Source organism: Rutidosis leptorrhynchoides, chromosome 8 (genome assembly GCF_046630445.1).
Source record: "Rutidosis leptorrhynchoides isolate AG116_Rl617_1_P2 chromosome 8, CSIRO_AGI_Rlap_v1, whole genome shotgun sequence".
Classification (NCBI taxonomy): Eukaryota; Viridiplantae; Streptophyta; class Magnoliopsida; order Asterales; family Asteraceae; genus Rutidosis; species Rutidosis leptorrhynchoides.
In genome coordinates, this window is record NC_092340.1 from 4,477,712 (window position 1) to 4,493,387 (window position 15,676).

Genomic DNA, 15,676 nt, shown 5'->3' on the forward strand with positions numbered 1-15,676 from the left:
AAAGAAACATTTGCTTGGATGTATTATTACTGGTATGTTACTAATGATGGGATTGAGTTTTTAATGTATCAAATTGAAAACAAATGTTAATGCAGAACTACCAAGTGAGAATTGTCATGTTCAATACAACTGTGAGCTCTATGGATATCAGTTGAAAACAAATGTAATGCAAGCTGTGATCGAAAACAACACTTGTTCTTTTAGGTGAAGTATTTTTATCAAAAATACTCGTATTACATTACATGCCCTACTAAAATACTAAATTCTTGGTCTGTGTCATAAATCTGATTTTATACAATCTTACTTTGCAGTTTGTACTAGATGATCAACCAAAACACAACCAAGATGTTGTACAACCAAATTCATCATAAAAAGTGTCGATGCAAAAGGTTTCAACCAACAGTCCAACATCAATCCTAGCATGGGCAAGAGGAAGTTAAGACCTAAAAAAGCTTAATTGCATACTTCAAACATGTTCAGAGTACCACAAAAGCTGGTAATATGCATTCATTAATATTTCCATTACAACCCACAGAAGACCCAACGACACTGGACACATAAAGTTCTCATCAAAAAAAAAAATTAAAAAAAATAAAAAAAAAAAAAAAAAAAAAAAATAGAAAAACAGATGACTCATCTAGACAAACCATTTAAACACAACCTCAAATGAACTTGTACCATCCTCCTAATCAACTTCTTCCATCTTGCTTTCCTCAGCACCTTCTTCCTCCAAAGCAGGCATTTCAGCATCATCTCCACCTTCTTCCTCATCAATGCTCAACCCCAATTTCAACATCCTGTGAATTCTCCCTCCAAACATGTTCGGGTCCTCCAAACTGAATCCAGATGTCAGCAAAGCAGTTTCAAACAACAGCATCACCAAATCCTTCACAGATTTGTCATTCTTGTCCGCCTCAGCCCTCTTCCTAAGCTCCTCCATGATAGCATTATCAGGGTTTATCTCCATTGTCTTCTTGCTCGACATGTACGACCCCATGCTGCTGTCCCTTAAAGCCTGTGCCTTCATAATCCTCTCCATGTTAGCCGTCCATCCATACTCACCTGTCACCAAACAACATGGGGAGTCCACAATCCTATCAGAAACCACAACCTTCTCCACTTTGTCTCCCAATATATCCTTGATCGTCTTGCACAGATTCTCAAACGACTTCTTCTTCTCCTCCCTCTTTTGCTTCTCTTCTTCTGTTTCCTCTTCGAGCTTCAATCCTTCCTTTGTTGCAGACACAAGCTTCTTTCCATCATACTCCTTCAGTTGCCCAACAGCATATTCATCAATAGCATCCACCATGAACAGAACTTCATAACCTCTCTTCTTAAGTTTCTCCAAAAACGGAGAGTTCTCAACCGCCTTCTTGCTCTCACCAGTGATGTAGTAAATATCCTTCTGCCCTTCCTTCATGCGAGTAACATAATCCTTCAAGCTTGTCAACTCATCTCCGCTCTTGGTCGAATGGTATCGAAGCAAATCAGCCAACTTAGCCCTGTTCTGACTATCCTCATGAATACCCAACTTAAGATTCTTTGAAAACGCTTCATAAAACTTGTTGTAATCATCCTTGTTCTCAGAAATCTCGTTAAACATCTCGATGCATTTCTTCACAAGATTTTTCCTGATAACTTTGAGAATCTTGTTCTGCTGAAGCGTCTCACGAGAGATGTTAAGTGGCAAATCATCAGAGTCCACCACACCCTTCACAAATCCAAGCCACTCGGGAATCAACTCTTCACAGTTGTCCATGATAAAGACCCTTCTGACATACAGCTTAATGTTGTTCATCTTCTTACGAGTATCAAACAGATCAAACGGAGCCCTTTTAGGCACGTAAAGGATAGCCTTGAACTCAAGCTGACCTTCAACAGAGAAGTGTTTCACAGCTAGATGATCCTCCCAATCATTGGTCAAGCTCTTGTAGAACGACGCATATTCGTCTTTAGTAATCTCTTCCGGTTTTCGTAGCCAGATTGGTTTCTGCTTGTTAATAAGCTCCCATTCATGAGTAACCTCCTTGATCTTTTTCTTCTTGCCCTTTTCCTTCTCTTTTTCTTCATCAACCTCTTCAATGTCACCTTCTTCCTTTTTCGGCTCATCATCTTCATCATCACTGATTTCTTTTTCAGTTGTTTTCTCAGTCCACAAATAGATCGGATAGCTAATAAACTCAGAATGCTTCTTCACCAAATCCTTAATTCTCCTTTCCTCCAGATACTCCAACTGCACAAACAAAAACAAATCAAAGTTACTAACTAGTCATCAGCTTGTATTAATTGACAAAGCTTAATAGATAAAGATAACATAATTATACCTGATCCTCTTTGAGGAAGAGGGTGATCTTGGTTCCTCTGCCAAGTTGCTCACCATCAGCATCCCTAGTAACTGTGAATGAACCACCAGCTTGAGACTCCCAAATGTATTGCTCATCATCATTGTGTTTTGTGGTAACAATCACCTTCTCAGCAACTAGATAAGCCGAATAGAAACCAACACCAAACTGCCCAATCATGCTTACATCAGCACCAGCCTGAAGTGCCTCCATGAATTCCTTTGTTCCAGATCTTGCTATTGTCCCCAAATTGTTGACCAGATCTACACAATATAGCATAAACGTATTTAAAATCGTGCTGCTTCATCATAGCAATATTATCAATATACCTTAACAACATATCACGTGGTACATTGCTTAGACAAAAACAGAACAAACGAATATTAGCAAGTATTAACCATTACTTAATAGCTAAAATTTGATTTCATCACAAACGGATTAGCATCCTGTTACAACTTTTAAACGCCTAAAACAATTTCATATATTAGCAAAGTATCATCATAATTATAATTATAAATATATACAAATCACCAAGTTATAAGCAGCAGCATTAGCATTTTTTAGAGGTCTACAATCAACATACACATCTCCTTAGTAAAATTTTAATATCAGGCCTAAAATTATAGGCAGTAGCACTAACATCATCAGTACTATTTAAAGATAATACATCATTAAAAAATATCATTAGCAAATTATATATCATACACAAAAATAGCATAATCAACCGCATGCATTCATAATATCTTTATTAAACAACAATCTATCTATTGAAGTAATCACATCAAACATAAAAAACAGATCACGCAGAATTATTAGCACGCACTATTGATGACCTATACAATTTACAGAGTTCGATCACTTAAATGATCTAATATTATCATATTGTCAATCTCTGCGTTTAATTTAAACAATAAACAGAGTGATCCGGAGTAAAACCTAAGGATACTAGACAGAAATAACGTGACAGTTAGGTACATTAAATCATACAGAGTATAATAATTAGAATTAAAAAGAAAATTTTCGAATAATACCTGCTTTAGTCATTCCAACACCGCTATCAATGATCGATAAGGTTTTGTTAACCTTATCAGGAACGATCCTGATGAACAGTTCCGGTTGAGCATCTAATTTGCTCTTATCAGTCAAACTCTCGAACCGGATTTTATCCAACGCATCAGAAGAATTGCTGATCAATTCACGAAGAAATATCTCCTTGTTGCTGTAAAAAGTGTTGATGATTAAACTCAACAACTGATTGATTTCTGCTTGGAACGCGAAGGTCTCTGCATCTGCCATCTGAACTTCCGCCATCGATTAACAGTCGTGAAAACGATGATTTGAGAATTGAAAATTTACAAGAGAAATTTGAGAGAACGATTTCGTATTAATGAGAATTTTTTTTTTTTTTTTGCTGAATGGAGAATGTGATTTGGGGGTTATTTATGAAGAAAGGTGGTGATTCTAGGTTCTTCTATCGGTTCCGAGTGACGTTCGGGCGTATTCTATTCTAGATGCTTCCACTGTTCTCTCGACTTCTGTATTTATTTGGAGGCCCTGGATCATCATGCATTGTCGTTTGGATGTTATTAAATATCGAATGGAACCTTGATACAATTTCAGGCCCAGCCCAAGCCCAAGCCCAAGCCCAGTTGATTGCCAATGCAACTTTCCAATTGGATGTGCTTTTTTTAGCTAAATAAATAAATAATAATCTTAAACTAAACTTTAAACTGTAAATTATATATTACCTCCGTCCCAAATTAATAATCATATTCCCCCCCCCCCCTCCAAAATTGACCTTTTTTTTAAAAAAAAAAATTATTTTATTGAATTAGAAAAACCAATACAATACATGCGGCAGGAAATATCCATAACCCCCAACAACAAACCGAAAAAATATAATCGCCTATAAAACGTAGGACTAAAATTGAAATCAAGCCTTAGAAAATTGACCAAATTAAAATACTTTTATCCATTCTTCATCGCCAATCTTCCATCATCCAGTTCCATGCCCCATTTCTTCGCAGCCATCAAAATAGCAGAAGAACCTTTCACATAAAGTGTTGAAAACTTCAAACGAATACCATCCATATAATACACTATACAATGTCCTTTTCAGGTCTTCTTCCTCCTTTGAAAATCCTGCAATTTCTTTCATGCCATATGTGATATACAGCAGCAGCAGCAATGGTGATTCTATTTATGACATCCCAAATTTGATTTCTAAAAGGGTAACCAGCAAGAGTATGGACAATGTCATGAATATTGGAAGGAAGACCTCGAAACATAAGGTATTTTTTAATCTCTACCCAAACCTTTTTTGAATACTAACAATCAAAGAATAAATGCTTGATAGAATCTTCCTCCTTCCCACATAATTCACAGCTAAACCTTTTACTTGGATACCATTTCCTCAACTTATCTTGTGTAATAAGTCTTTCACGAATTGAAAGCCACATGATGAATGCATGTTTTGGATTAGCCTGAGGAAACCACACTACTTGATGCCAAGGAACAATTGCATAATTAGGTCTAAGATCTTCCCACACTTAACTAGTTTTAAATGGAACTAGTTTGCCTTTACATGTAATCCAGCAGACCCCACCATCATTATCAACATGAACATGATTTTTAATTCTGTCCCTCATGGCTAAAATTTGCTTTCATCCCCAACTATCATTCTGCTTCACTTCAATCTCCCATACAGATTTACCTTTTAACTTCACAAGATTCACCCAATTGAACCATAATGACTCTTTCTTCTCAATCAGTTTCCATAATTGTTTAAGAAGAAGAATATCATTCCATTCCTTAAGTGGTTTTAAACCCAACCCCCCTTGATTTTTAGGGGTACAAACAATTTTCCATGCCACTTTTGCTTTTCCTTTAACATTTTCCCCATGACTCTACAAGAAAATTTTAATAATACTTTCAATTTCATTCACAACTGTAATAGGAAACTTATATACAGATGCCCAATATATGTTCATAGATGAAAGCACTGAGGCAATTATGTAGTGACCCGGAAATTTCCGATCAAATTTAAACTTTAATCTTTGTATAGTTTCGACACGATAAGCAAAGTCTATTAAATCGAATCTAAAAATGTTTAAACTATTTTATGAAATCATCTGACCTTGACTATTCCCGACGATTCACGAACAATTGTTTGTATATAAATATGTAAATATATATATATATATATATATATATATATATATATATATACACACACACACATATATATATATAAAGGTAAGTGTATATAATAATTAGAAAATAATAAAATATAATCTAAATATTAAATTTAATAAGTAAAGTAAGATATAAATAATTAAGTTGTAATTAAAAATGAATCTATATATATAAATATATGATTCCTATATATAATTATTAATATATGTATATTTTAATATATGTTAAAATGTATAAAAACTCAATACTTACGATAACTTATTATGTAATGTATAGATGTATTACCTAAACAATAATATGTAATATTAAAATATAAGATTTTTTTTATAAATATAGTTGTTATAAAAATGTTATTATTTCTTTCAATATTAAAATAAATACAAGTGTTATTAATATTATTTTAAATATATAATCCATAGATACGAATTTGATATATGTAAATTGTTATAGTATTATTATTACTAACATTATTATTATCATTAATAATATTAGTATTATTATAATTATAATTAGTATTATTATAATTAGTACTATTATTATTATTATTATTATTTATTGTTATTGAATATCGTTGATGTACGTCTCACTTTATTTATTAAGCATTTGGGTCCTTCCTCGACAAAACGGAAAATAAAACAACAATGATAAATAGTTACGTTCTCAATAACTAGCTATGTAATTAATGTTAATCAGTGGTGAAGAACCGGCGCAAAGCCAGGTTGGTTAAACTAGTTATTACTAATATGCTATTATGAATTTTATCATTGTTATTTATAAAATTAAGAGCATTATTAACATAGTTATATTTATAAGATTTATATATTAATATAGTTATAGTTAATAAGATTAATTATAATTATAATTTATAAATATAGATATAGGAATATAGATATATATACAATTATGTAATGTAAATGAAAATACTGATATATACAGAATCTTTCGCGTGTAACATAACATCACCATCAACTTTTTAATTTCCTATTTACCTGTGATTTTGTGTCGATGCAACCAATATATATATAAAAAAAAAACGGCAGATTGATCATGGCATGATTCCTACTTCAATCATAATTTTTTTTTTCATTCTCAATATCATACATACCTGCAACATCCATTATATATCGGATATATATAAAAAAAATTTATTTTTTTTCTTTCGACAACCTCTGTACGAAAATTTTCTACTCATAATTCGAGTTTGAATCCTACTTCAAAATCCATAAATGTAGAGGTGTTCTAAATCATGTCATGAATCTTTCTGTAAATTCCCAAATCATAATTTGTAAAATCGAACATGAATTTTGAGGTCAGAGTTATTTTTCAAAAAGTCAACAGAATCGTTCTTGAGGAAATTCGAGCTCGTTTTGACGATTCAAGAACAATTGATGATTCCAAAAGTTTGTATATACGATTTACAAACTAACTCGTGCAGGAACTTTTGTCTAAAACGCGTTTTAAAATCAAAAGCATAATTTTTTTTCTTCTTTTGCTTCGTCGCTGCACAACAACTTTCTGTGTATATTTTTTTTTTCTCTTTTTCAGATTCATTTAAATACTAGTTAAATGTTTTGAAGTTATATTTTATTCTAACACTGAATTGCAAAAACGTTTTATTTTTTGTTAATTCACGGTTCAAATAAAAGTTTTGAGGAAGATGAAGTATTCGCTGTAGATACTAGATATCTAAATTAAAGTGGCTAATTAATAAGAAAAAGCAGTAGCAGATGGGTGGTCGTGGGTGTTAGTCCGGTTTCGAGAGGTCTCGAGTTCGAGTCCAGTCCAAGGCAAATCTTTTTACACAAAGCTCTTAAGGGTATACCTTTTTATTTTTAAATTTTATTATTATTATTATTATTATTATTATTATTATTATTATTATTATTATTATTATTATTATTATTATTATTATTATTATTATAATTATTAGTATCATTATTATTATTGTTATTGTTAATATTAATGATTGTTAGTGTTACCAGTACAATTATCAAAATTATTATTAATATTTTTACAAAAATAAGTAGTAGTTATCACTTATTGTTATTATCATAATTATCATTATAAACATGACTATTATTATTATTAATGTTGTTACTAAAATTATTATCGTCATAATCTTATCATTTTTATGTATTATTATTATTATTATTATTAACATGATTACGATTAAATGTATTGTTATTCGTTAATATTGTTATTACTATTATTGTTATTTATATAGAAATCAAAAAGTATAATTTTGTTAAAATCTTAAAAATTACTAGTATTATCATTACTAATAATATTATTATTAGTGCTACTATTATTGTATTATTACTGCGCGTATCATTATTATTTAAAATAATATCATTTATATTATTATTATGAATTTTCATTATAGGTATTGTTACTACTAAAAGTTATTATCATTTATATTAGTTATACAAAAATTATATTTTTGTAATCCTTAAAAACTATCATTTTTATTATTATCAGTAATATCTATACTATTATTAAATAACTAATTATAATTAGGAATAATAAAAGTTTAAAAGGTATGGATAAGAATGTAAGTATAAAGATTGAAGATTATATATATAAAGATATCTTTTATATACACAATTTAATTATATTAAAATTTTATGTACGATAATGAAGATATATAAATAAATAATGAAACTTATAAAGTAATAAATATAATAATTATATTACTAATAATAATATATATATTTATTCGAGTACAAGAATATGTTTTAATACATATATGAATGATATAGGTTCGTGAATCCGAGGTCAACCCTGCATTGTTCAATATCGTCATATGTATTTTTACTACAAAATACAGTATTGTGAGTTTCATTAATCCCTTTTTAAATGCTTTTGCAATATATATTTTTGGGACTGAGAATACATGCGCTGCTTTTATAAATGCTTTACGAAATACACACAAGTAATCGAAACTACATTATATGGTTGAATTATCGAAATCGAATATGCCTTTTTTTATTAAGTCTGGTAATCTAAGAATTAGGGAACAGACACCCTAATTGACGCGAACTCTAAAGATAGATCTATCGGGCCCAACAAGCCCCATCCAAAGTACAGGATGCTTTAGTACTTTGAAATTTATATCATGTCCGATGGAGGATCCCGGAATGATGGGGATATTCTTATATGCATATTGTGAATGTCGATTACCAGGTGTTCAATCCATATGAATGATTTTTGTCTCTATGTATGGGACGTATATTTATGAGAAATGGAAATGAAATTCTTGTGGTATATTAAAATGATGGAAATGATTATTTATGTAAACTAATGAACTCACTAACCTTTTGGTTGACACTTTAAAGCATGTTTATTCTCAGGTACGAAAGAAGTCTTCCGCTGTGCATTTGCTCATTTTAGAGATATTACTTGGAGTCATTCATGACATATTTCAAAAGACGTTGCATTCGAGTCGTTGAGTTCATCAAGATTATTATTAAGTCAATTATAGTTAGATATATTATATAATGGTATGCATGCCGTCAACTTTCGATGTAAAGAAAGATTGTCTTTTTAAAAACGAATGCAATGTTTGTAAAATGTATCATATAGAGGTCAAGTACCTCGCGATGTAATCAACTGTTGTGAATCGTTTATAATCGATATGGACTTCGTTCGGATGGATTAGGACGGGTCATCACAGTTGGTATCAGAGCGGTGGTCGTAGCGAACCAGGTCTTGCATTAGTGTGTCTAACTAGTAGTCGTTAGGATGCATTAGTGAGTCTGGACTTCGACCTGGACTGCATGTCAAAAAGTTTTGCTTATCATTTTGTGTTGAAAATTATCTGCTTATCATTCTTAGTCTAGACACGTCTTGCTGCATTGATTGCATGAATAGTGTATGGACAAGATTCATATCTTAGCGTATCTGTTACTGTAAACCTTACCTGGCGTATCCCGTAAATTCCCCCGTAATCTACGAAACCTTTTGTTCTATATATATGGATATTCTATGTAATTAAGAATACCATCCGTTAGACAGAAAATCATTTCATATCTAAAAATTCTTTATTCAATCGTACAAAATGGAATTCGTCATTAGTTCAAGTCACTCGGATTCCGAAATGGAATCCCACTCAAGCTCCGAAAGCAGTGTGACCGGAATGGATCAACCAATCCGTCATCATCTATTCTGGATGAATTGGGGATGGGTTCGTAGCCTCCTCAATCATTGGAGACAAGAAGAAGGTGATCCTTTCCATCTGCCACATTGCCCTATTGGCGAAGAACCTGAAGCACTTACCGGTGAACCTGTTCGAAACACCATCTTTTCTCTCATTTCCAGAGTATCTCGCCACGATTATATACTATACCAAATTCTAGATTATATTTATCCACTTGTCCGAACCGAAAATCACCCTGGTGTAATAGAAGAAGTCAACGAGCTTCGCGCTCGGGTAGTGGCTTTAGAGAATATGGTGCGAAGGCTACAAACACCAGCAGCAGCACCAGCAGCATAACCAGTACCACCACCAATGACAACAGTACCATCACCACCACCAACATCAACATCCGCATCCCACACCTCAACATCTTAATCTATACCTCGAACATCAACGTCATACGCACCATGGATACCAAGGAGTACCAACAACAACAACATCATCACACGTCTCAATCTCGCAATCTATACCTCAAGCATAATCATCGTTCTACGAATCGTTTTACGAATCGTTTTACATAAACTATCTTCGTCCTTCATGGTGATTATGTAATCTCTAATATTTTAGAGATTATGTACTCTCGTTCTAACCGTAAATCTGATGAGTTTAATATCACATTGACTCATTAAATCCATAATTTCGTCTGAAGAAAATATATATGTATATATGTTTTCATAAAGATTGTAATTAAAATTTTTATTGTACAAACTGTTAATGGTGAAAATATTTTAACGGGTAGGTAATACCCGAGGAATATTTAGATTTCGCATTAATAAGTTACACTGTACATTCTTCGAATCTGATTCAACAGTCATATACTATCCTACTTGCAACCACAGCTATACGAATCCGTTCATCACAGAATAACCATTTTCATTCAATTTCATATTTGGATTTTGACATATCAGAATCCGACAAGTGGCATAATGAAGAAAACATTGGACAAAATAAAATTTGTTAGAAACAAACAAATTAACTATGAGAAATTTTGTTAAGAATCCACACTAACAAAATCCTAGCTAACTGTTCCTAGCTAACTGATTACATTTTTATTTATCGCAATTTATTTTATCACAATTTACATTCTCGCAATTTTATTTATCGTCATTAAATTTCTGTTATTTACTTTACGCACTTTATTTATCGTTATTTAATTTTCTGTTATTTATTTTACGCACTTTAAATATCGGGACACGTATACAAGGTTTTGACATATCATATCGACGCATCTATATATATTATTTAGAATCACCATAGACACTCTTTATGCAGTAATGATCGAGTTCTCTATACAGGGTTGAGGTTGATTCTACAATAATATATATAGTTTGAGTTGTGATCGAGTCTGAGATGTATACGGGTCACGACAAATTAGTTGTAGCCTTCCAGCATATGAAAGATGCTTGGTTTTTCAATTATCAATTTTCTTCTTTATTTTATCAATTATCTCTTTGCAGTCTACAACACCTAGCCTTTTTGCTAAAAAGAGGCACACCAAGATACTTTACAGGAAGTTTACCCACATTAAAAGGAATGATTTGTGTCAATTCTTTTTGCAGGCCCATATTGACACTTCCAAAGAAAACTGTGCTTTTATTAACATTGGGCAGCAGACCTGAGATTGAGCTAAAATCCTCCAAAGTTTGTTTGATAACTTGAATAGACTTAACATTAGCATGACACAACATTAGCAAATCATCAGCAAAGCAAACATGGGTAAGCTTCATTTTCTTGCATCCCACATGATACTTGAAATCAGGGTTATTCTTTATTCTGTTTGCAAGTATAAGCTGCAGAATTTCCATTACTAGTGTAAACAGGTAAGGTGATAAGGGATCATCTTGCCTTAAACCCCTGCCTCCATTAAAGTAACCCTTGATCTCATTGTTGATACAAATGGAAAATTTGGTAGTGGTAACACACTTCATGATCCACCCAATCATTTTTTCATGAAATCCAAAGTTAACTAAAATGGACTTCAAAAAAGACCAACTCACAGTGTCATAAGCTTTTTGCAAGTTAACTTTAAGAGCACATCTCCATGGGCCTTGAATTCTATTATAACCTTTTAGCAGCTCTTAAGTCACAAGAATGTTATCCTGAATAGTTCTACCAGGAATGAAAGCACTTTGATTTACATTAACCAGTTTTTCAAGCCCTTTTTTTATTCTGCTAACAATAACCTTGCTAATGCCTTTATATAGAACATTGCAACATGCAATTGGTCTGAAGTCAGAGACTTTATTGAGAGTCTCTAATTTGGGAATTAAAGATATTAATGTAGAGTTAATTCTACCTATTAATTCCCCATTAATGAAGAATTCCTTAATTGCCTTGCAGACATCATTACCCACAAAGGCCCATGCTTTTTTAAAGAAGTGTGAAGTGTACCCATCTGGACCAGCTGCCTTCTCACTCTCAATATCAAAGATGGCCTCTTTGATTTCTTCATTAGATACATCAGCAACCATGACTTCAGCTTCATTTGGGGTAAGAGTCACAGAAAAGATATTACCCATTTCTTCAATAGGAGTAACATTATCAGTTTTACCCAAAAATTGCTTAAAGTGATATACAAACTGCTCTGCCACCTCATCACCATAAAATTTGCTACCACTTTCATTGCAAATACTCTAAATTCTGGCTTTCTGCTTTTTAACACTTTATGAAAAAACTTAGTTTTTTTGTCACCTTCACTTAACCATTTAATTTTTGTTTTTTGTTGCAGAATCAGGAATTCATCATGCTTTGCTGCATCATATTCTTTTAACACCCTAGAAGCCTCTTCTCTAAAGCTAATTTTATGAGGATCAATATCAATCATTGCTTGAATATCCTTAACCTTTTTCTTGAGTTCTTTAACCCTATTAAAGGTATTGCCATAGATCCAATTTAGCTTTTTCAACTCCTGTTTCAACCCTTTCAGTTTCTTCAGAAGGCAGTACATCTCACAACCAACCATTTCAGTGTTCCATCCCTTTTCAACAATATGCAAAAATCCTTCCTTTTCTGTAATATAATTCATAAACCTAAAGGATTTAGGTTTACAAACTATATAATCTGGAATACAAAGAATGGATGGGCTATGATCAGATATAACATAAGGGAGGAAGACACCATGAGCTTGTGGAATTGACTTCATAACTTCAACATTAACCAGAATTCTATCTAGTTTTTTCAGGGTACCACATCTTGGATTTTTTAGAGATTTTGTCCAAGTAAAGTGGAAACCAGAAATGTTTATATCCTCCACCTCAATCTCATTTATGCAGCTATTGAAATCCCTCATATCCTCAGTCAGTAATGAGCTTCCAGAAGAATGCTCATTCAAAAACCTAGTGACATTGAAGTCACCCAATATGAACCATGGTTGGTTTTGAGTAATTGTCTTCTGTAATTCAAGATCTTTCCATACTGGAATTCTATCCTTACCTTTGTTACATGCATAAACAAAACTACAATATATCCTTTCTTTAGTGCTTATGATTTCCTCCAGACAGAAAACAACTTGTTTTGTAGAACTGATGACCATAACATTTACTTTACTATCATCCCATCCCACAATAATTCTACAACTGTTTTGGCTGTACTGGATGTTGGAATGCCATTTCAAACTATTAAAAACATTTGCACAGGCTTTATTTAAACTATTACTTAATAAATGTGTCTAAAGAACAACACACATACTTAATTCTTCATCCTTTATCAAATTCTTAACTTCAGATTGCTTATCTAAACTGCTCATACCTCTAATATTCCAAGAGGCAATCCTAAATTCTTTATTCTGCATTGAGATTGAAACAGAATGTCATCATCCATCCCTTTCAATTCATTATCCAATACATTCTCTATCCCATCATTAATCACATCTTCACTATATTCATCAGGTTCAATAATTTGCATTTGTTCCCATTTCTTTTTGAAGTATAAAAACATCTCATTGGTCCAGTCTTTAGATTCCTGCAGGGTAGGTTATTTTTTTCTTCTTAATGAACTGATCAACCTTTGAGGACTTTCCAGTCATGTTTGCTTCACATGATTGAGAACATCAAACCTATTTGAGGTAACTGGCTTTTTAGGTTTATATGCTTCAGCCGCCCTAGACACTTGACTAGTAGTTTGATGCTTGGATACCTTCTGCATATTATTTCTCTTTTTAAACTCTACAAAGCCATCATCTTTTGAAATGGTAACCTTCTTAGTGATTGTATTCAGCTCATCTTCAGTTACAGGCCTCACTTTGCATTCTTTAAAATGATGCCCAAAAACTTTACAGTGCTCACAAATGTCAGGTTTTCATTCATACTCAACTAAAACTTTCTTAATACCTTTAATTTTCTGTTCCTTATCTTTGTATTTAATTTCAACCTGCTCAACTAATCCTTTATCAGCCTCAGCCTCAATCATTATTCTAGCAAAACCTGCCCTCCCACTTCCTGTATGACACATATTTGCTGTAAGAGTATCCATAGACATAGGCTTCCCGACCATACTCGCAATAGAACTTAGTCCCTTAACATTCCATGCCTCCAATGGTACCTCTTTAAATTTGACCCAAATTGGCACCTTAACTGGGTCAACTTTTTCTAATGTAAGATCAGGGTCCCATTTTTGAACAAGAAGTGGTTTACCATTTACCATCCATGGACTGCATTCAATGACCTTATTCATCCCCTGCTCATTGTCAAATTTGAAATAACATATGTGTTTGCAATCCATGATGATATCTTTCAAACCAAATTTACTCCACATTTTATTTTGTAAGACCCGTTTATTCGTACGACTTATATATGTATACATATACGTACGTAAATGTATATTATGGATTCGTCGTATTATATATATATATATATATATATATATATATATATATATATATATATATATATATACGTGGAGTACATGCGACGTATAAATAATGCATGTAAATGTACATATATATGCTATATATATGTAGCGTACGATAGGTAGACAAAACGTGTATGTACGTGGATTGTTCGAGGCATGGTTTGAGTGTTTTAATGGGTATTACGTTGCATAAATGAAGAGAATGAAGCGTGTACATGTGCAATTGTTCGAGGACGCGAAAACTGATCAAAATGTGTTGCAGGTCTCGGCGTGGAGCTCTTAGCCGCGGCGCGACATTTCAAGGAATCCAGAATTAGGAGGCATGACAAAACAACCACCAGACCACGCTGGTGGTCACGGCGCAAGGAAAGAGAGCCGCGGCGCGGCGATACTGAGAGTCTGGTTTCGGACTTTTGTAATTTTAAAGGGAAAGTGAGGGCGTTTTGGTCTTTTCACGTATGGGGCAGATTTAAGCCCCAATTCTGGTCCACTCATTCATTTATTTCATTTCTTTTCCTTTTACTTTCTCATTTTCCTCTCAAAACTTCAAACCCCAAATTCATTCTAAGTGTAAATCGGGTGTGAAGATTCGTGATTCGATCTTTGGAGCAAGAAGAAACGTTGTTCTCCTCGTTCTTAGCTACAAGTTGATACTAGCGTTAAGCTCTATCTCTGAATTTCGTTTTCGTGTTCATCATCTAAATTTAGGAGTTTTGATTGTGAGTTCATAAATGAAACCCCATTAGTTGTTAATGGAAGATTAATACCAAGATTCGGGTTTATAAGTATTGAAGGCGGGTTTTGGGTTTGGTATTCAAGTTTAAACATGTAAGACTTGCAAAGGGTGAATAATTACTAGTATTAGTGATTATTGATGTATTGGAAACCATTCGAGTTCGATTGGTTAACTAATTTTGAATAGAGTCAAAATTAGGGTTTGATGATGATTGTGGCCTGATTGTCGTTTTAGTTGAGTTTATAAACTTAAAATGAGTTAAGTTAAAGTATAACTTGAGTTAATGGCGTTTTGGAGTCAAAACTAGCAAATGGTGAGATGTTGACTTTTTAAGGGTCAAAATGGGTTTTTGGGCGAATA

At 32.8% G+C, this 15,676-nt stretch overlaps 2 protein-coding genes across 2 annotated transcripts; both read right to left on the reverse strand.

Annotated features, from left to right (window-relative positions):
- Positions 1-634: 634 nt before the first annotated feature.
- On the reverse strand, positions 635-3,810 carry LOC139862725 (heat shock protein 83). Its single transcript, XM_071851349.1, has 3 exons — positions 3,374-3,810; positions 2,325-2,605; positions 635-2,233 (listed from the first exon to the last, which is right to left on the reverse strand). The coding sequence occupies exons 1-3, from the start codon at positions 3,651-3,653 to the stop codon at positions 686-688; spliced, it is 2,109 nt and encodes a 702-aa protein (XP_071707450.1). The 5' UTR covers positions 3,654-3,810; the 3' UTR covers positions 635-685.
- Positions 3,811-11,810: 8,000 nt separating this feature from the next.
- On the reverse strand, positions 11,811-14,484 carry LOC139862105 (uncharacterized). Its single transcript, XM_071850656.1, has 5 exons — positions 14,061-14,484; positions 13,867-13,979; positions 13,480-13,692; positions 12,424-13,321; positions 11,811-12,316 (listed from the first exon to the last, which is right to left on the reverse strand). Exons 1-5 carry the CDS (start codon positions 14,482-14,484, stop codon positions 11,811-11,813), a joined length of 2,154 nt encoding a protein of 717 aa, XP_071706757.1.
- Positions 14,485-15,676: the final 1,192 nt, after the last annotated feature.